The sequence below is a fragment of the Equus quagga genome, chromosome 3 (genome assembly GCF_021613505.1).
Source record: "Equus quagga isolate Etosha38 chromosome 3, UCLA_HA_Equagga_1.0, whole genome shotgun sequence".
In the NCBI taxonomy this organism is placed as follows: Eukaryota; Metazoa; Chordata; class Mammalia; order Perissodactyla; family Equidae; genus Equus; species Equus quagga.
Window position 1 is genome coordinate 153,728,078 of NC_060269.1, and position 22,211 is coordinate 153,750,288.

Genomic DNA, 22,211 nt, shown 5'->3' on the forward strand with positions numbered 1-22,211 from the left:
CCACCCACCCAACCAGCACCTTGTCCCTCAGTGACAGGACCTAAGAGGGACTCTGTTAGCTGGGAATGTGGGCACCAGTCTTAGAGGCGAAGCGCCCCACATGGTGAACAACAGTGCACATCCCCCAAAGGCTCACTAACAGGGCAGCCAGCTCCACAATCATCGCCCCCAATGGCCTGAAGAGAAAAGTAGAGTCACAGCAGAGGCTCTTGAAGGGAATTCACACACGTAAAGAGAATCTCATTATTCCTTCTCCTATCACCCCCTCAAGTCAAGTATAAAGCCTTCAAGACAAGTGCTCAGAGGCTGCGGTATCTGCCTGTCCCGGAGAGGCCTGGGTCTCACCCACTGGCTGGTGCTTAGGGAGAGAATTAGAGCACCACCCCAGTTTGCTACTGGACGAAGCACAAGAAAACTCTTCCAAGAACCTGTTATGTGTTCCTTCGAGTTTGGGGAAACGGACACGGATATCAGACTTTGAAATGGAAAAGCCTGAGGGTAGAAGACTAGCCAGAGCCTCCCCAATGGACCGAGGGAGGGAGCAGGGGGAGCTAACCATCAGCACGTGGGAGGCCAGGTACCAGTGAGCTCTCTGAGGGAGGGGGGGTCTGCGTCATCATGAAAGAACCCCACCCGAAGGTTCCTGCTGGGGGAGGGGACCTGGGAATTATACCGGGAGCAGAGCAGGGATGGGGGGTGTGACACAGAGTTCCCCGCAGACAGTCCAGTGCAAAGACCTGACCAAGGCCTAGGTAAACCTAAAGAAAAGCCTCCTACAAGCAAGACCCAACCACTATGGGCCACGTGTTAGGACCTCGGGCCCTGGTCACCAAAGAGAACCACAGACAGCCTGGCACAGAATGGAGACCCCCAACTCCTCCTGAACAGAGGCCCTTCTCCACCCACAAAGAGCTGGGAAGGCACAAGAAAGCAAGAAAGGCCACCACTGCCCTCCACTCCCACATTATTCCCTCGGTGATTCCTGACATCACTTATTAAAGCTGAGGGGAGAAGCTTTGAACTAGATGAGACACTTGTGGTTTTCTGTAGAGTGGGCTTGAATACCTGAAAATGAGACAATTCTAATACCAAAAGTCAATGGAAAGGTGATGGTCCTGGCTGATAATATATCATCACAGGGCAGGGACAGGTGGTCAGACAAGGTAGGTTTGAAGGCAGCCGTGGAAGAACCAGGTTGTTCTCTAATAGAAGCAGGTCAGTTCACTTCAATGAAGGAGGTTTATTTACTCTCTTCTCCTCCATTCCGATCAAATCCAACAGCAAAGCAAGGCAGTCCCTTCTACCTCCAATCCTAAACAGATCCGAATCACCTCATGTTTCTCTCTCTACTGCTTCCAACCCAGTCTAAGCGACTGTCACCTCTTGCCTGGACTACCGCAGTGGCTCTCCACCCGCACCCCTATTTCTACCTTTACACATTTATGATCCATTTTCCAAGCAGCAGCCAGAGTGGTGTTTAAAACCTAAGTGAGATCATACAGCTCCCCTGCATAAAACCTTCCATACCCTCCATAATTCTGCTTTTATTTCACTGAGCTTGTACACTTGTTCCCTTTGCCTAGAGTGCTAATCCACTAAATCTTTAAATGGCTTTTGATAGTCTGATAGAATTCTCTCAATCAGTCACGCCTCAGCAAAAAGATCACCTATTCAGGGAGGCAGACTGAGCTAGTTATCAATTTTTTGCCTCTCAACTCCAAATCCACCCTTCTCTGCCCTGCTTTGTGATGAAGGAGCTGCATCCTGCAAACACTGCTTCTTTGCCAGCGGCGTGATATTTGGCCTTGTCAGCAGAGGATGCTGGGGGAATACTGCAGAAGCAGGGTTCTCCCTCCTAGTCTTCAGTCTTGCTCCTACCACTTGCCCACTACCTGTGAGGGGGACTGCATGCTGAACACTCTTCAGCGAGCCCACCAGCCCCTGCCTGCAGCACCTCAGCTACCCAGAGGGTCCTATCGTACCGGCTCCAAGGTGGGCCTCTTCCAAGTGTGTCCTTCCTTGAGTCCTCTCCCTAAGATCCACAATAGTGGCTGCCCCCTAGATTCACCATGACTGTAATCTCTAGAGTTGCCTGCACACATTTGGGTAGATGATCTCCTGTTACTAGCAATCATGATGTTAAAGTGTCCCTGTTCAAATCAGTAGTATGGCGCCCATCTCCTGACTTAATCACCCCCGGTTAATCTCTTCTATCACAAACTGTTATCTGAAATCCTGGTGTTTTGCATATTTTCTTATTTTTTTACCTGTCTCCCTCACTGGAAGATCAGTTCTATGAGAGCAGGACCCTTTATGACCTGCTCGCCACTGTATACCAGCAACAACAATGCTGCCTGACACACAGGATAGGCTCAGAACGGCAACCAAGAACCTGGAAAGTAACATTTTCTAGTGATGAGGGATGAAGTTCGGCCTTTTACAATAGGGTGTATGATGACTATATAGTAAATTCTTAAATGTATCACCTTACAGTACTTATCTTATACAGATTTAACTTCAGTTAAATTGTTCTGTCCAAGTCCAAAATAGATTAAAAGAATACAACAAAATCCAGCACTCAACAATGTAAAATGCACAACGTCCAGGATCTAATAACAAAATCAAGAAGCATAAAAATATGATGTGTAACCAGGAGGAAAGCCAATCAATAGAAACAGGCCCCCAAATAACAAAGATGATGCAGCCAACAGACAAGAATCCGAAACCGGTGATTACAAATAAGCTCCATATGTTCCAGAAAATAGAGGAAAACATAAACACGACGAGGAGAGAAACTGAAGATGTGAAAAATAAGCAAATAGAATTTCTAGAGATGAAAAATAAAATATCTTAAAAGAAAAAATACTACAGACTTAGCAGATCAGACACAACAGAATATCAATAAACCTGAAGACAAGCAGTGAAAATAATCCAAAATGAAGCACAGCAAGAAATACGACTGAAAAAAATGAACAAAGCTTTCATAAGACAAAGTCAAGAAGTTCAACATACAGGTAAAGCGTCCCAGGGAAAAAAGGGGGTTATAAAAAGAAATAGCTGAAAATTTTCCAAATTTGATGAAACTGTAAACTGACACATCTTAAAAGCTGATTTAATCCCAAGCACAATAAACACAAAGCAAATCACACCAAAGCATATCAGAGTGAAACTGCTGAAAACCAGTGATGAGGGGCTGCCCAGTGGCTGAGTGTTTAAGTTCACGCGCTCCGCTTCAGTGGCCCAGGGTTTCGCTGGTTCGGATCCTGGGCGCAGACATGGCACTGCTCATCAGGCCACGTTGAGGCGGTGTCCCAAATAGCGCAACTAGAAGGACCCACAACTGAAATATACAACTATGTCCTGGGGTGATTTAGGGAGAAAAAGCAAAAAAAAAAAAAAAAAAAAGAAGAAGAAGAAGATTGCCAACAGTTGTTAGCTCAGGTGCCAATCTTTAAAAAAAACCCAAAAAACAAAAATACCAGTGATGAAGTGCAAATCTGAGAAGCAGGCAGAGAGCGCCCCCTCTGTACACAGGAGCAAAGATAAGGATGACAACATGCTGCACATCAGCAACCAGGGAGGTCAGCAAGAGCTGACCAACAGCCCAGCATTGTGAACAAAACATCTTTTAAAAATGAAGGCAAAATAAAAGCTTTCAGACAAACAGAAGTTTCTCTGCACTACAGGAAATGTTGAAGGCAGTTCCTGAGGCAGAAAGAGAAATAACCCCAGATGAAAAAGGGGAGCTACATAAAAGAATGAAGAGCACCACACATGATACAGATGTGGGCCAAAGACTATTCTCACTGTTAAAGTCTTCTAAAAAGATAATTAACTATTTAAAGCCAAAATAAGACAAATGTACGGTAAAGTTTACAATATTTTTGAGAAAAATATAACTACACTAGCACAAAAAATGGTGGTGCTCAGAGTATAACACTGTAAAGTTCTAACACTACATGTTAAGTATATAATGTTCTTTGAAAGCAGAGGTTGAACAGTTAAAGATATATACAGACTGTCCCCAACTTACAATGGCTCCACTTAGATTTTTCGACTTTACGATAGTGCAAAAGTGATACTCATTCAGTAGAAACTGCACTTCGAATTTTGATCTTTTCCTGGGCTAGCAATAAGCTGTATGATACTCTCTCACAATGCCTGGCAGTGGCAGTGAGTGGTAGCTCCCAGCTGGCCATGTCATCTCAAGGGTAAACAACTGATGCACTTACAACCATTCTGGACCCATACACCATTATGTTTTTCAGTACAGTACTCAATAAATTACATGAGATAGTCAAGACTTTATTATAAAATAGGCTTTGTGTTTGATGATTTTGCCCAACTAGAGGCTAACGTAAGTGTTCTGAACACATTTAAAGTAGGCTGGCCTAAGCTATGATGTTTGGTAGGTAACGTGTATTAAATGTATTTTCTACTTAAGATATTTTCAACTTTAAATGGGCTCACCTCCACTGTTAAGTAAAGAAGGTCTGTACTGTAAATTCTAGAACCACTAAAAATTATGAAACAAAATGATATACAGATAATAAGCCAAGAGAAGGTAAAATAGAATCATAAAAAAAAGATTCAATTAATCCAAAAGGAAAGCAGACAAAAAAAGTAGAGTAGCAAACAGATGGAAAAAAATACCCCAAAAAAGGGTGCAAGATGGTAGATTTAAATCCAAACATATCAATAATCACGTTAAACAGAAACAGTTAAATATTCCAACTATTATAGAGATGGTCAAGTTAGATTAAAAAGCATGAGCCACTATCTTTTCTACAAGAGATTAGAAAGCTACAAAGAAGTTAAAAATAAAGGTTGGGACACATATTCCATGCAAATACTAACCAAAAAAGGCTGGGTGGCTCTATTAGTATCAGAGAAAGTTGGTCTTAAAACAAGGAATATTAGTAGCAATGAAGAAGATGATGATGATGGTGATGATGATAAAATAATAATAATAATGACAATGAGACTGATTCAACAAGAAGCAATTAACGACACTAAATGGGTAAACACTCTAATAACCGAGCTCAAAATACATAAAGCAGGAATCACATTTGGATATTTCAACTCTCCTCTCAGTAACTCAACTAGACATAAACATCAGAAATGATGCAGAAGATACAAATATCACCATCAAACAATTTGATCACACTAGCATTCATAGCACACTCTTCCCAACAAAAGCAGAATACAAATTCTTTCAAATGCACATGGAACATTAACCAAGACTGACCACAAAACAAATGTTAACAAATTTTTCAAAATTAAATCATATAAAATGTTTTCTGATTACAACAGAATTAAGCTAATAATAACAAAAAGGGGATCAAAAGGTTTCCCAGTTGTAAAATAAATAAGTCATGCGGATGTAATGCAGAGCATGGTGACTATAATTAGTAACACTGTACTGCATATCTGAAAGCTGCTGAGAGTAGATCTTCGAAGTCATCATCACAAGAAAAAATTCTTTTAACTATGTGTGGTGATGGATGTCCCTAGACTTACTGTGGTGATCATTTTGCAATATACACAAATATTGAATCATTATGTTATACACCTGAAACTAATATAATGTTGTATGTCAGTTATACCTCAAAAAAAAAAAAAAAAAGATATCTGGAAAATACTCCAAAATATTTGGGAATTAAAAAACACACTTCTAAATAACTCCATAGGTCAAAGAATAAATCATAATAAGAATAATTATAAAATATTTTGAATAGAATGGAAAACACAACATACCAAAATTTGTGGGATACAATGAAAGGAATGCCTAATTTTATAAAATTAAACACATATCAGAAAAGAAGAAACGTCTCAAATCAATGATGTAAACTTCTACCTTAAAAAACCAAAATAATAAAAAAATTAAGCATAAAGTAGAAAGACAGAAATAATAAACCTAAGAACAGAAAGTAACGAAATAGAAAATGGAAAATTAAAACAAAATGTGGTTCTTTGAAAGGATCAATAAAAATTACAAACCTCTAGCCAGGCTATCAGGAAAAGAAAAGACTAAACTCAAACAACTGATACCAGGAGTGAAAGTGGCGTGAAGGGGGTGGGGGCTGCAACCACTACAGATTCTACAGAAATTAAAAGAGATTTATTCTGAACAGCTTCATGCCAATGCATTTGACATAAAATGGGCAAATTTCTTTTTCCTCCAGTTTTATTGAGATATAATTGGCATACAGCACTATATAAGTTTAAGATGTACAGTATACTGACTTGACTTACATATGTTGTGAAATGATTACACAAACTTCTTTAAAGACAAGAATTAACAAAGCTTATTCATGAAGAAATAAATAAGCTTTATCAAATAAACTGAACTTATTGTTCAAAACCTTCTCAATAAGGCAACCGCAGGTCAGGATAGCTTCACTGGTGAATTCTACCAAACATGTAAGGTAGAAATAATACCAATTTTACACAAACTTTGCCAGAAAATTAAAAAAGAATAATTCCTAGCTCATTCTATGAGGTAACACCCTGACACCAAAACTACACAAAAGTATTGTGAGACAAGAAACTTACAGACTAAGATCCTTCATGAACACAGATGTAATAATCCTTAAAACTTTAGCAAATCCAATACTGCAACTTATAAAAAGGATAATACACCATGACCAAGTGTGGACTGTCCCAGAGAAGGCAAGGTTTGTTCAACATTTCAAAAATCACAGTAATTAATTTTGTTAACAAACTAAAAAAGAAAAACTCTATGATCATCTCAACAGATGTAGAAAAAGAATCTGACAAAATCAAAATCCATTCATGATAACTCTCAGCAAACTAAAAACAGAAGTAAACTTTTTCAATCTGATCTGCAAAATCCTATCATCATACTTAATAGTGAAAGACTAAATGTTTTCCCCCTAAGACTGGGAACAAGCAAGGAAGTCTCTCACATCACTCCTATTCAGCATCATACTGGAGGTCCTAGCCAATGAGATAAGGTGAGAAAAAAAATTAAAGACATACAGATTGGAAAGGAGGAAATATATTATTTGTAGATGATGTGATCATCTATATAAACAATCCTAAGGAATCTACCAAAAGACCATTAGAATTAATAAATGAGTTTTCACAGGATACAAGGTCAATATACAAAAAGCAATTCTATTTCTATATACTAGCAATAAATAATTGGGTACTGAAATTTTTTAGAAATACCATTTATAGCAAGAAAAATACGAAACATTTTGGAAATTTTTCAAGACACTATGTGCAAGAAAACCTGTACATTGAAGACCACAAAACTATTCTAAGAATAAACCAAAAACACCTAAATAAAGGAAGAGCCATACCATGTTCACGGACTGGAAGACTCAATATTGCTAAGATGTCAATTCTCCCTAAATTTTGGTCTACAGACTCAGCAACACAATGCCAGTTAAACCTCAGCAGGCTTTTCTGTAGAAACTGGCAAGACAATTGTAAATTTTATATAGGAATGCAAAGGACCTAGGAGAGTCAAAACACTTCTGAAAAAGAACAAAGACAGAGGACTTCTACTATGTAATTTCCATGGCTTACTATAAAAAGCTTCAGAAAACAAGACAGTACGGTACTGGAAAAAGGATGGGTATATATGTAAAGTGGAAGAGAGTTCAGAAACAGACCCACACATATAGCATCAACTCATTCTTTGACGAAGATGCCAGGGTAATTCAAAGAGGAAAAACAGTATTTTATTTTATTTTATTTGAGGAATATTAGCCCTGAGCTAACTACTGCCAGTCCTCTTCCTTTTGCTGAGGAAGTCTGTCCCTGAACCAACATCCGTGCCCATCTTCCTCCACTTTATATGTAGGATGCCTACCACAGCATGGCGTGCCAAGTGGTGCCATGTCCCTACCCAGGATCCAAACCGGTGAACCCCGGGTTGCTGAGAAGCGGAAAGTGTGAACTTAACCACTGTGCCACCGGGCCGGCCCAAAAACAGTATTTTCAACAAACAGTTCTGGAACAATTGGATAGCCATACGCAAAACAGGATGAACCTCAAACCTTACTTTACAAAAGATACAAAACTTCACCCCAAATGGATCACAGATCAAATGTATAAGCTCAAATTACAGACATCTAGAGAAAAAACACAGGGCAAAAAATCTTTATAACCTTGGGAGGCAAGTATGTATTACACAGAACACAAAAAGCCCAAATTATTTAAAAATTGATAAACGAGACGATCAAAATTTAAAACTTATACTCTTCAAAAAACTATTATGTAATGAAAAGGCAAGCCACACTCTGGGAGAAAATATTTGAGAAACATAACTGATAAAGGCTTTGTATTCAGAATATATAAGGATCTCTCACAACTCAATAATAATAAGACAAACAACTCAAATAAAAATAGGCAAAAGATTTAAACAGCCATTTTACCAAAGAGATACAGATGGAAAATAAGTACATGAAAAGATGCTCAACAAGTCGTTAAGAAAATGCAAATTAAAACCATAATGGTATAAACACTGTTAAGTCACTAGAACGGCTATAATTAAGGATTGTCAATATCCAGCCTTGGCAAGGATGGGAATCAGCGGAAACTCTCAGACGTGGCTGGAAAAACAGTATAAGCACTTTGAAAAATAGCATGACAGTTCCTTATAACGTTAATTATACACTCACACTATGAACCAGCAATTCCACTCCTAGGTACTATCAAAGAGAAATGGACTATGTTCACACAAAGACTTGTACTCAAATGTTACTAGTAGCTTAATTCACAATAGCCAAAACCAGGAAACAGAAATGTCCCTCTGTTGGTGAATGGATAAACAAATTATGGTTCATCCAGACAACAGAATACAATTCAGGGGCTGGCCCGGTGGCGCAGCGCTTAAGTTCACACGTTCCCCTTTTTGGTGGCCCTGGGTTTGCCGGTTCAGATCCCGGGTGCGAACATGGCACTGCTTGGCAAAAGCCATGCTGTGGTAGGTGTCCCACATATAAAGTAGGGGAAGATGGGCATGGATGTTAGCTCAGGGCGAGTCTTCCTCAGCAAAAAGAGGAGGATTGGCAGTAGTTAGCTCAGAGCTAATCTTCCTCAAAACAAACGAACAAAAAAGAATACAACTCAGAAATAAAAAGGAATTAATTACTGATACATGCAACAACATGGATGACTCTCAAAAGTATTATGTTAAGGGAAAAAAGCCAAAGATCACCACTCAGATTTTGTTTCTATGATGCTGACTCAAGTTCTGTCCTCCCAATTTGACAATTTTGGGTAGTAGTAACAAATTATATCAGCAACCACTTTCATGAATTTCATTATAAAGGAACTTTATATGTTTGCATTATGAGCCATGGTGGTCTACTGGTTAAGAATCAGCACTCTGGGGGCCGGCCCAGTGACACAGAAGTTAAGTCTGCACATTCCACTTCTGGGCCCAGGGTTCACTGGTTCAGATCCCAGGCACGGACCTAGCACCGCTTATCAAGCTATGCTGTGGCAGGCGTCCCACATATAAAATAGAGGAAGATGGGTGCAGTTGTTAGCTCAGGGCCAATCTTCCTCAGCAAAAAGAGGAGGATTTGTGGCAGATGTTAGCTCAGGGCTAACCTTCCTCAAAAAAACAAAAAAAACAAAAAAAAAACGAATCGGCGCTCTTACCGCTGAGACCCAGGTTCGTTTCCGTTGGTCTGTAGGTTGTCATACTGTGGTGGCAGTATGTTGTTGTGACGCTGAAAGCTATGCCACCAGTATTTCAAATACCAGCCAGGTCACCCATGGTGGATAGGTTTCAGGAGAGCTTCCAGACTAAGACAAGACTAGGAAGGAGGACTTGGCCACCCGCTTCTGAAAAAATTGGCCATGAAAATCCTATGAATAACAGTAGTGCATTGTGGGCTAAGCACCAGAAGATGACAGGATGGCATAAAAATATCGGCCAGGGTTCCACTCTGCTGTACGCAGGGTCACTAGGAGTCAGAATCCACTCAATGGCACTAACAACAAATTATGAACCAAGACCCAACAGGGCAAACATTCAAGATAAGACTGAATATTAGCCAAGTCTTAAATGGTTGGTTTAAAGTGGGACTATATGCCTTGATTAGTACAGTAACTATTAGAGAACCTGGTGGAAAATGCAAGACTTACATTTTAATGATATACATGAGAATACAAACATAATTGCTAATGTCCACAACCAAAACATGGCCTTTAAGACAGTCAATTTTGAAAGCAGAAATATAGAATATTAATTTGTCGAGTAGCCTTCCTCGTGGCAGGATGCTTGAGTGTTAGAAAGACTCCTTTAAAGAAAAAACAATTCTCCAAAGTGCTATCTGGCATCACCTCCACCAGACTTAAACTATTTTGGTTAAATATACACAAATGTAAAATGCAACAGTTTATGCTTTTTAAGCCTTTGTATAATGATAAAAACCCAAGTTGGTCTACAACTTAAATAGAAAAACCCCTGAAAATCATTAAAACTCAAATTAACATTATTCTAAAGAGAGACAAATGATTAGCTGAAACCAAATTACTAAATTCACCATGTGCCTGGTTCCGACTACTCAGTAGCAGGCTCTTTTGAGTTAGGCCTGTATCCCTGCAGGTCTCTGCAAAATTTCTCAACACGCCATGTCTTTGCCTGTCAGAATTTCTCCGGCACAGAGCAGGCTACGTCCTTGGTGGGTGTTTGCTTGGCCTCAGCATAGAAAGCAAGCATTAAGACAACCTCTGCTCCTTCCTCAGTAACCTTGACAAATACTGCACTCAGGCCCATCAGGACTCAGAAGTCAGGGGTGAAAGGGGTGAAGCCGTCTGATACACAACAGGCCCTCCAATGATCTGAACATGGCCTCTCCCATTAACAGATCACAAACAAAAATTCTTTTAACTGTCAGAAAATCCATAGACCATGAAAATACATCCACAGCCCCACACAGTATGAACTCTACTGTGCAGGAGTATTTTAAACATTTTGAAGTCCTGAAACATTATCTTTGGATATAAATCAAAGGCAAATTTGATCCTTCATTCAAAAGCCATTCCCAGGTGCCTGCTCTGTGCCAGCCCTGGGTAGATGCCCTGAGCTGGGTGAGACAGGAGCCAGGGCAAAGCAGCTGCAACAGAAATTCAGGGGTGGGTGGGTACCGGCAAGTCAGAGGGGCTGTGGCACCTGCCAGCAGGAGGGGGTAAGCCAACTCTGCTCTCAGACACCCTGAAGACCAGTCCTCTGCTGAGCCTGTACAGCCAACTTGCTCCTCAGCAACCCGCCTTGCCTTGCTCTCCCTGTCCCACACCTGGATGATGCTAAGAGAGAAGTCCAAGCCAATGGGCAGGTCAGGGCCACTGCACAGTGATGTCTCCACCTTCAACAGGGACCTCAGGCTGGCCAGCAACCAGATGCCCTGCCAGCTCACTGTTCTCATTCCTCACAGAGACCATTTGAACTCTTACTCACTCCCCTGTTTCTTCCCAGTCCCACTAAACCCACTCTCCCTCCCAAAAACAATTTTATAAAAAGATCTCTGGCAGCAATTTTCTCAACTTCTACACTGCCCACCCCCACCTTACCTATATCCTATGCAGCCTTGCCTACAAATCCTGTCTCAACAGAAGGATGATTCTTCTAGAAACAGATCCCAGCTCTCCTATCTCAGGGGACCTCATGAATGCTACCATTTGTCTACCTTACTCCTTCCTATGCCCAAACAATTTCAGACTCTGCCTACTCAATGCCAAGTAATGGGCAAGAATATGGACAAGTGGAACTCACACATTGTTGGTGGGGATATAAATTGGAACAATCACTTGGGAAATTGGTATTATCAAATAAATGTAAGTATCTGAATTACCTATAACCCAGCAATTCTACTTCATCGATAAATCCTCTGTGATGATTAATTTCACGTGTCAACTTGACCAGGCTAAGGGATGTCCAGAGAGCTAGTGCATTATTATTTCTGGGTGTGTCTGTGAGGGTCTCTGGAAGAGATCAGCATTTGAATTGGTGGAGTGAATAAAGAAGATAGCCTCATCAATGAAAGGGGGCATCACCCATTCCGTTGAGAGTCTGAATAGGACAAAAAGGCAGAGGAAGGGGGTAATTCACTCTCCCTGCTTGACAAGCGGGGACATCCATTTTCTGCCCTCAAACACCAGCACTTCCAGTTCTAGGGCTTTCAGACTGAGACCAGGACTTAACACCACTGGCCTCGTGATTCTCAGGCCTTTGGAATCAGACTGAATTACACCACCAGAATTCCTGGTTCTCCAGCTTGCAGAATGCAGATCATGGGACTTGTCAGCCTCCATAACCATGTGAGCCAATCCCTATAGTAATCTTCTCCTCTTCTATCCATCCATCCATCCATCCATCCATCCATCCTATTGGTTCTGCTTCTCTGGAAAATCCTGACCAACACATACCCTAATACAAAACTCTTACAAATGAGTACCAGAGGTATATAAATGCCTCAACAGCATCTTTTCATCACTGCAAAAAAAGGGGAAACAATTCTATATCTTTCAATAAAATTACTGATGAATAAGCCATACTATAGTAACATATTGAATTATATGTGAATTGTATTATGTAAATTATGAATGAATTATATTAGTGAAAATGAATAAACTGCAGCTCCCCAGACAGCATGAAGAATCTTACAAAGAAAAAAGCAAGGCACAGAAGACAACATGAGCACACACCATTTTCATAAAGATGGCAAATTAAATAATTTATTATTTAGAGATACACTTATAGGCGATAAAACGTTTTAAAGGGTTTTTTTTTCTTTTAAAGGTAACAGAATGATAAATACAAAATTCAAGGGCAGTGGTTTCCTCCTCAGAAGGGGAAGAGGAAAGATGTGGAAGGGTGGAGCACAGATAGGTGCAGAAGTATTAGGAATGGCCTGATTTTATGCTGGCTGGTGTTCATTTTATTATCCTTCATAACATGTATATTACATACATATTCATATATATATATATATATATCTCAAATATTACATAATAAAAAATAAAATTTAAATGGGGGGAAAATCCTTTCCCCAACCACCAGCCCTTTCCTTCAATATTTAAACATTCCCAGGTCCCCCCTGCAGCTTCACCATCTCCTTCTGGATCTGTCTTCTCCTCCCCTCACAGTCAAGCATCTTAAAAATCAGCACCTTAAACTGACTTTCTCAGCTTCCTCACCACTAGGTTATTCTTCACACAGTTCAGTCTGGCTTCTGCTCCCAATCCTCCACCAACATGGATCATCAAAGGTTAGATACAGTCTCTTTTCCGTTGCCACATACAACACTTCATATCCTTTCTTGGTTAACTTTTTCTAAAATGCCTGTTAGGAGGACTGCTGGGAGACAGTCCTCCATAAGTCTCTCATGCTCCTCTTGTTGGATACACCAAGTGTAAGGCTCTGACTATTCCTCCTGCCCTCTCCCCACTGGGCCATTTCTCAGGGTAGTTTACGCAGCGAAAACCTTGACACAAGGAGCAGGCTTGCTTACCTGCTCACTATGAAAGTGGTAGATCCCCCACACTCAGTGTTCCTAAGCTGCAACACAAACTCACTGCACCATCAGCCCGGGTACAGGCCTCTCCACTTCACTGACTTGGGAGGATGAAGGAGCAAGGAGAACTGACAGGCTCATCCTCATGATGTTCGCTGTGCTGTGAGTAATAAAGTCCTCTGTCTTTGACCCAGGAGTCTTGTGTCTTCTGCCAGCACCCATGAAATAGTAACAAGCTAGCTTATTGCCTTCAAGTACGGTAAAAAATCAAATCCCAGATGCGACAACTACTGACCATACCATCTTTCAAACAACTACCTTTGCTTAGTTCTCCTTATCATACTCTCTTGTTTTTCTTTCTACTTCTCTGACGTCTGCTTCTCACTCATCTCAATCTCAAATGTCAGGTATTTTCTAGAATTGCCTCCTCAATTTGTACTCCTCTTCTCACTCTACCGATGGTCTTGGGGGTTGTGTCAGTGACCGAGGCTGAGAAGGTAAGTAAAAGTCATCTGTGTGGAGTCTTTTAATGATTCCTCATGACTAGCTAGCAATACAGAGGACATCTGAGACAAACTGACTGTAACTTGAAATTGCAACTCTTGAAAAAATATTAGGGATTCTACTTGAGACAAGAAAGGTCAAAGACCTATTTGACTCATAGTCAAATACAGGTCTTGCAATGTCCAATTAACAACCTAGAAGTCAAATACGTACAGGTAAATCTTTTTTAAAAAAGGTGCAATGGCATAGTATAGAAAATATGCAACAATTAGAAATGGAGAAAAATTCCATACTCATGGGATTAGAAAGAAGGTGATTCTCCTGCTACTGACTTAAAGAGTCAGTGCAATCCCAGCCAAATCTCAACAGGGGTTTTTTTTGGTGGAAACTGACAAGATAATTTTTAATTATACAGAAACACAAAGAACCAAGAATAACTAAGACATTTTTGAAGATATGCGATTTATTACAAAGCTACACCAATTAAGACATTCTGTTGGCACAAGGACAAACAAACCAATGGAACAGAACAGAGAGCCCAGAAATATATCCACACATATATGAACACTTGATTTACAACAAAGGTGGTGTGGAAGAGTGGGGGCAGGGGGAGGAGGGAGCAACAGTCACTTCAATAAATGCTGCCAGGGAACTTGACTTCCACATGGAAATAAATTAAACTTGACCTTTACCTCAGATTACATAAAAAAATTAATTTCAATTCCAGGAGGGCTGTAAGTCTAAATATGAAAGGCAAAATAAGAAAAGTATAGAATTTAGCTATTCAGTATAGTAGCCCCTAGTCATTCATACATGACTACTGAGCATTTGAAATGAGAGTAGTCATAAAGGATAGGGGCTATTAATGTAAAATACAGGATTTTAAATATCTAGTATAAAAATACAAAAAATATTTCAGTATTTGTCATATTTACTACAGGTTAAATTATATCTTGGATATTTTGAGGTAAAAAATATAATATCACCTGTTTCTTTTTAGTTTTTGATATGTAGCTACTAAAAAATATAAAATTTCCTATGTGGCATGCATTTATTGTTCACATATTTCTTTGGACAGTGCTAACAGAAGAAAATACATACTAAAAAATATGTTTACAATCTCACGATAGGAAAAATCCTGATAAACAGGACTAAAGAGAGTAGTAACTACTAAGGGAAAAATTGAGAAATGTGACTAGTTTAAAAATAGATTAAGAACTTGTGCTCATCAAAAGACACTACAAACAGAGTGAAAAGCCAAAAAAGGGGCAGATGATATCTGCAATGCATATAACTAACAAAAGTTCATATTCTGCGTATATAAAGAAATCTCACAAATCAGTAAGAAAAAGACAACCTAATGGAACAGTAGTTCTCAAAGTGTGGTCCATGGATGCCTGGGAGTTCCAAACACCCTTTCAGCAGGCCCACTAGTCAAAACTACTTTAATATTAATACCAAGTGTTATTTGCCTTTTTTAGTGTGCTGACATTTGCACTGATGGTGCAAAAACAACAGTGAGTGAAACTGCCAGCACCTTAGCAAGAATGAGGGTTGTGCAGCAAAGTGTGCTAGCGGCTACCGTGTCTTTTACCACCACACGCTTAATTTAAAAAAGGACAGTCCTACCTAAGAATGTTCTTGATGCAGTAAAATTATTAACTGGGTTAAATCTTAACTCTAAGTCCACATCTTTTGAATATTCTACGTGATGAAATAGGATGTATGCAGAAAGCATTTCTGTGATGTTCCCAAGAAAAGCACTGTGCATCGTGAGCTGAATGAGTTACTTTGTCCATGAAACATCAACTTCTCTTGAAAGAATGCCTGACACACCAAACTACAGTTATTCAGACTTGGATATTTGTCAGTCATTTTCTCAAAAACGAATGAAATGAGCCTGTTGTTTCAAGGAAAACAGCTGATACCATTCGTGGCCAATCATAAAATCTGAGCTTTCAAGTAAAAATTATAAGCTTGAAAAACTTTTAGACATCACTCTGGGCTCGAAAGCTTCTTCACATTTAAAGACTTTTCTGATGAGATCAGTGGTGATACTAACAAATGTGATTTTTTAATATTGAATAATGAAAGGTATATCAGAAAGACCTGCCTAACTCAGTACTGTGTTACCAATTATTATTTTCCAAGCGACCAACGTGTGATGTTACAAAATCACATATGAGTACAAGATTCATTCAGAGTGCAAGCTAAAAAATGGATTTTAATTTAATGGTATACGAAAAATCCATTGATATCGTTTCAGATTCTACATTGCAAATAACCATCAAGAAACTATTACTTGTCATGGTTTGGTATAGTATCAAAGAAGAATATCCACAATTATTTGAAAAAGCTATTGAAATATTTTCTTCATATATTTCAATCAAAACAATCTATCACAACAGTTTGAACACAGAAGCAGATATGAGACTCCGGCTGTCTTCTATTACCCAAACGTTAAGAAGAGCTGCAAAACAATGCTACTCTACTCACTAAATTATTTTTGTTTTGGAAAATGGTCAGTTTTCCTTTAAAAATTTGCTGTTGATCATAACTTGTAATCAGTTAATTACATAAATTCCCTATGACTCAGTAATTCCTTTCCTACATGTATATACAATAGAATGTATGAAAGTGCGCTCCAACAGCATCATTCATAACAGCAAAATTTGGAAACAACTAAAATGCAGTATATTCAAAAAGGTGAATAGTATATAGTAATGAAAATAAAGAAACTACACTTATGAATCTCAAACATAATGTTGAACAAAATAAATCAGACACAAAATAATGTGTACCGTATGATATTTTTATGAAATTCAAAACAGCAGGAGAACCAGATGACAGTGCTTAGGGACAGAGGTGTAGGTGCTGTAGCCCATAAAAAAGAGCAGGAGAGTGGGTGCCACGAACATCAAGAGAGCGTAAACTCTGAGGAGAAGGGTAAAGACTAGGAGGGGCACAAGACAGGATCTGGGCTAAGGGCGAGGCTTGACTTGTGACCTGCGTGGTAGCAGAAATAAACCCAAAAAGATCAGCAATCAAGTAAATGACAAAGATTAATTTCACCTTTAAGAAGGAGACTCTCAAATGAGGTTAAATTAAGTCTACCTCCATGCTGACTGCACAAGACCACCTAAAACACGCTAACTCTAAGAGACTGGAAACAAGACGATATGAAAAGAAGAGGAAGAAAGGGAAGAGGGAGGGAGCCAATACAGTCATGCAAACAGCAAACAAAACAGCCCTTTAGGAGAAAGAGGCAACCACAGATAGCTTCAGCGTGAAAAAAGAACCACACACCAAGATTTCACCATTTTAACCTGTTATTCACCCAGACAGCCTTAAAAGATGTAAAGCAAAACCAGAAATATTTATAAGGCAAAGAGGACAAATACGTATGCACAGTAGGAGATTTTAACTGATATTAGAAATTGATATATTAAGCACACAAAAAATTAATAACAACTCAGAAGAATTTAAGAATATAATTAACGAGGGGTTGATCTAATGGGCATACATAGAGTCCTCTACCTAAACCCTGAGAAAACATTTTCAAGCACACATGGAATATTCAGAAAAATTTAACCATGTATTAGTATAACTGATTAATAAGGAATCCTAATAATATAGACCATGATCTCCAACTATAATAGCATTAAATTAAAAGTCAGTATGATTAAAGGTAATCCAAGAGATATGTTTGCATATTTATAAACACTTCTAAACAATTGAGGGTTGAAAACAGAAACAATGAAAATCAGATAGTACCTAAAATTGAGCTAATATAACTAACATTTCAAAATCTAGAGCCGTAATTAGAAGTTTCCAGCACATATCAGAGCAGAATAATAAAAACTGATGGGTAATAACCCAACTTAGGAAGGTAGAAAAGTAACCATGGAGAAAGCAGGAAAAACTAGATTTGTGGTCGCAATCAGCAGCATTGTGTGATGAAGTCTCAGTGGCTCTTTGAGGGCCGCCTGGCAATCAGGTGGAACAGGGCTGTCCCCCTTCCTTCCCTCAAGGAGGCTGGCTGAGTAAGGTTCAGATTCCCACAAGGTCACCAGGTGAGACCAGCACATAAATGCAGCTCCCTGATGCAGGTGGCACCCAAGCTCAAGATCTCCAGACACGTGTTGGCAGGGCTCAGAAGAGGCTGAGAAAATGCAGAGCACCCCACACTGACGTGCACCCCACCTCATCATGGCATCTGTACTCCACTTCCAAGGACAAGAACCCAGGAGAACAACATGTCTCAACTTACTGACAGATGCCTGTAATTCAGGACACTGTGGTGTTTGCCATCACCACCTTTCAATACACAGAACATCTCTAGGGGAATAGATAACAATCTGAAAAGAGCAGAAGCCTCTAGGAAGACACAGAGGATGGTGAGCAGACAGTTTGTGCCTTTAAACTTTTATCATATGTACCACAGCATTAAGTAATCAAATATATACCACACACATATATAAATAGCAGTAATTAATGAAACAAAGTGAAAAGACAGACAGACATTTTAAAAATTAAAAAGCTCTTCTTTGAAAAGACAAAATTGACACACTTCTAGCAAAACCGGCTAAAAAAAAAAAAGAAAGAAAAAGCACAAATATGAGGAATAAAAAGCGTTATATCTACAGATATGGTAGGAAATGAAAAGAGACTGCTTACACACAACTTCATACCAATAAGTGACAATTTCTAAGAACATAATTTACCAAATCGAACTTAAAAAGAAACGGAAAACCTCTTATCCATTAAAGAAATTGGACCAGAAAAGTTTTAAATTCACCAGGAAACATGCACGGCTGTGAAGGAAGCAGGAGAAGACGGTGACAGATGGGAGGACAAGGTCAAAGGTAGTTATTTTTAAAAGATGGACAACTCTAGAGCATCTGCATTCTCCTGGGCATGAGCCAGGACAGAAGAAAAGATTTGTGATGCATAAGAGGAAAAGAATAACCAAAGTAACAAAGCCTTGGAGAGAATGTGAAGAGGGACCTCTCCCCAGCCCACGCAAACACCAGGACACAGCACACACTGCTAGAAAGAGGAGTCTGTAGGGCAACAAGAGCAAAGCTGGGCCAGCTCCAGTGCTGACCAGAATGACCCGATCTCACAGGCACACAGGAGGGCAACCACTTCTGAGTAAACGCATCCACCTCAGCCCCATGGTCTCCTACACGCACTGTCTGGCATTCTACCAAAGAGTACGAGAGAGACAGAAAGCAAGAATCAACAAAACTTAAGGAAGAAATAACACCAATTCTACACAAACTCTTCCAGAAAAGAGAAGAAGCAGGAATCCATCTTAACTCATTTTCTGAGGCCCTGAAAGACACTAAAGGCAAGAAGACTACACGCAGACATCCTTTATGAGCACAGGCGCAAAAATCCTTAACCAAACACTAGCAAATCACTCCAGCAACATGTAAAAAGGATGCCTACAGAAAGACTTGTACAAGAACATTCATAGCTGCTTTACGCAAAATAATCCCAATATGGAAACAACTCAAAGGTCCATCAACGGTGAATGGACAAACTGTGGTATATATCTGCAATTTATTTGGCAATAAAAAGGAACAAATTACTGATGCATGACTCTCACAAGCATTATGCCAAGTTAAAGAAGTCTAGGTGACAATGCAAAAAGCAAAGCTGTGGGGAGAAAATTCAGGTCAGTGGTTACAAGGGTCTGAGGGGAAGGGAAGGGTATTGCTTACCAAGGTGAACAAGGGAACTTTTGGGGGTGATGGGAACATTCTATTTCTTAATTGTAGTAGTGGTAGTTATACACTGTATACATTTGTCAAAACTCATCGAACTAAACAGACTTTAAAAAGATGAATTTTATTGGCTGTAAACTATATCATATATTTTTTAAAAGGCCAGCAATTTTAACCAGTTTGAACAAAGAGGCCAACTTTACAAAAGTAAAAGAAGGTCTAAGTCTACAAATAGGGGCCAACATTACACCTCTGTGGTCCCCAGGGTCACCGTTTTTATGAGGAGAGAAAGCCTCACCTGACAATCTGACAATGGGAGATAGGAAATGAGACACCCCCTGGCAAGACTAATGATGGGAGATGACAGGTATTTCCACTTGCCTCCAAAACCAGGAGGAACAGCAGCAACCCTTTCCCAAAGGCACAGCCAGGCTAAACCAGAAGAGCAGGACAGAAATAGGAAGAGAACACAGCAAAGTTTAGAAGCAAAGAAATGCTTTACCTGGGGGAAGACTCAAGAACGCTGACTTCAAGTGAACAGGGAGCAAATGGGTATCAGTAACACGAAATAGCTTCCCATTAATAAATGGGAAAAAGACCAAATACTTTAAGTGGACACAAAAAGGAAATAAAAGTACAATAATAAAATGATAAAAGCAAAAAGATCTGAGGGTGAAAAAACTTTAGATGGACTATGCCATCGTTTTAATCCCTAAGGAGAGGGTTCCAAGGTCTACTCAGGTCTTTCTTCATTCATTTACTTATTCATTAATACAAATATTTTGGGTGTCTAAAATATGCCAGGCTAGGCTCTGTACTTGGTAAGAAAATATACAAAAATAGCTGCCCTTGTGGAATGTATATCCCAGTGAAGAAGGACAAACAATATGAATAAGTACAACACATGGCGTATTTCAAAGAAGTGCTAAGGAGGAGAGTACAGCAGGAAAAAGGGGCATGTGGGAGGAGGCAGAGTGAGAAATCAATTTCTATCCTGACAAACAACGGGATTTTGAGGTTTAGCTATTCAAGCACCACTAGAGAAAACGGCACGTGAGTTGGGGTGCTGCCTTCAAAGAAACACTAAAACAGAAGTCACTGGCTAAGTGGCAGACAGCAATGAGACAGATGAGACCCAGAAAGGCAAAGACTTATGCCATGCAGCAGCAAAACATTTGCCAAACTGTCACGGGGACTACCCTGGAAAGCAGTCCCACGTTGGAAAACAGAACGTAGTAGTGGATGCTGGTGTTGGCAGCCGCATGGAACAAGGTATCAGAAGAAAGACAACAGCTCAGGAAACAACCAGCTGCTTATAAGCAGAAATCAAAGGAACAGAAGAGCCTCAGAATGTGCGGCCTCAAATGGTTGCAAAAGCCAACTCCTTCTAGAAGCCAAGGAGCAGATTTGAAAGCCCTTTCAAAACCAGAGCAAATTTACATATATTATAAATCAATGTTACCTCAATAGAAAAAAAAAAAAAGACTTAAAAAAGAAAAAAAAAAAAAAAGAACCAGGGCCCATAAGACACAGTCTGGGCCAAAGATCAGATTAAGGCTGTGACCTTCCCACGCAAGCCTGACGGCCTCAAGAACGCCTCCAATCAGCTGAGGCATGAAATCAAGGAAAAAAGGCCGGGAAACCCAGACTTGAGAGTTACACCTGGGAAAGAATTTTAGGTGAATTACCAGCACATGGAATTGTCTAAAACCAAACACATAAAAAGCCTCCTAGCCTCTCAGCAAACTGCATCGCCAAAGAAATCTAGAGACCAGACTAAAAAAGCCCGAACACCTTGGAACCCCCAAGCTTGCTGACCACGTCGTCCCCTACTACCTACTGCATGTGTGGCCAGGAAGACCAGGAGGAAGGCCCCAGTGGAGGAAGCGAGGGGCCAGAAGATGGCGCAGGAGGAAGTTCCTTCCAGAAAGCAGACTCAAATTAATTATTTCACTGCCCAATTAGTTCTGTAAACCCTGGGGTAAGAAAGCCGATGAGCCCGTGCTCTCTGCAGTGGGCACTCACCGCTGGCTGGTCGAGGCTGCCATGCCTCTCCTCCTTCTCCACGGTCCGCCGGCAGTCCGGGCATACCCACAGCGGCAGGTGGAGCACGCTGTTGCCCTTGGGAGCCATAGAAAGAGCCAATTTGCTTGCAGTCTTAATTCCACTCTCTAAGAATGAAGAATCTTTCCGCTCACTTCTGCACAGAAGACAATAATCCCCAGCGGGGTAGGGTGGTGTTCTATGATTCATGCCAAAATTAAAAGGAGTCTGGAATAGAAAAAAAATTCTATTTTTAAAACATGATCCACAAAGCCAAGATCATTAAAAAATATTATATATAGTTCTAAAACTACAATGCATATGTATGTTTACATAGAGAAACATCAAATGGGGAATTTGTTGCATAAAACTGCATCTAGTGTTCTAGAAACTCATAATATTTCAAACAAAATAGTAATGCTATAAAGAA

The 22,211-nt window shown here is 39.8% G+C and overlaps 1 protein-coding gene across 1 annotated transcript in view; it reads right to left on the reverse strand.

Annotated features, from left to right (window-relative positions):
- The window catches only part of FAM193A (family with sequence similarity 193 member A), a 112,971-nt gene extending 90,962 nt beyond the window's left edge, over positions 1-22,009 (reverse strand). Inside the window, exon 1 of the mRNA XM_046656464.1 lies at positions 21,764-22,009. Coding sequence (XP_046512420.1) covers positions 21,764-21,991 — 228 coding nt within the window. The 5' untranslated portion in view covers positions 21,992-22,009. The remainder of the gene's footprint in view (positions 1-21,763) is intronic.
- Between the last annotated feature and the right edge of the window lie 202 nt (positions 22,010-22,211).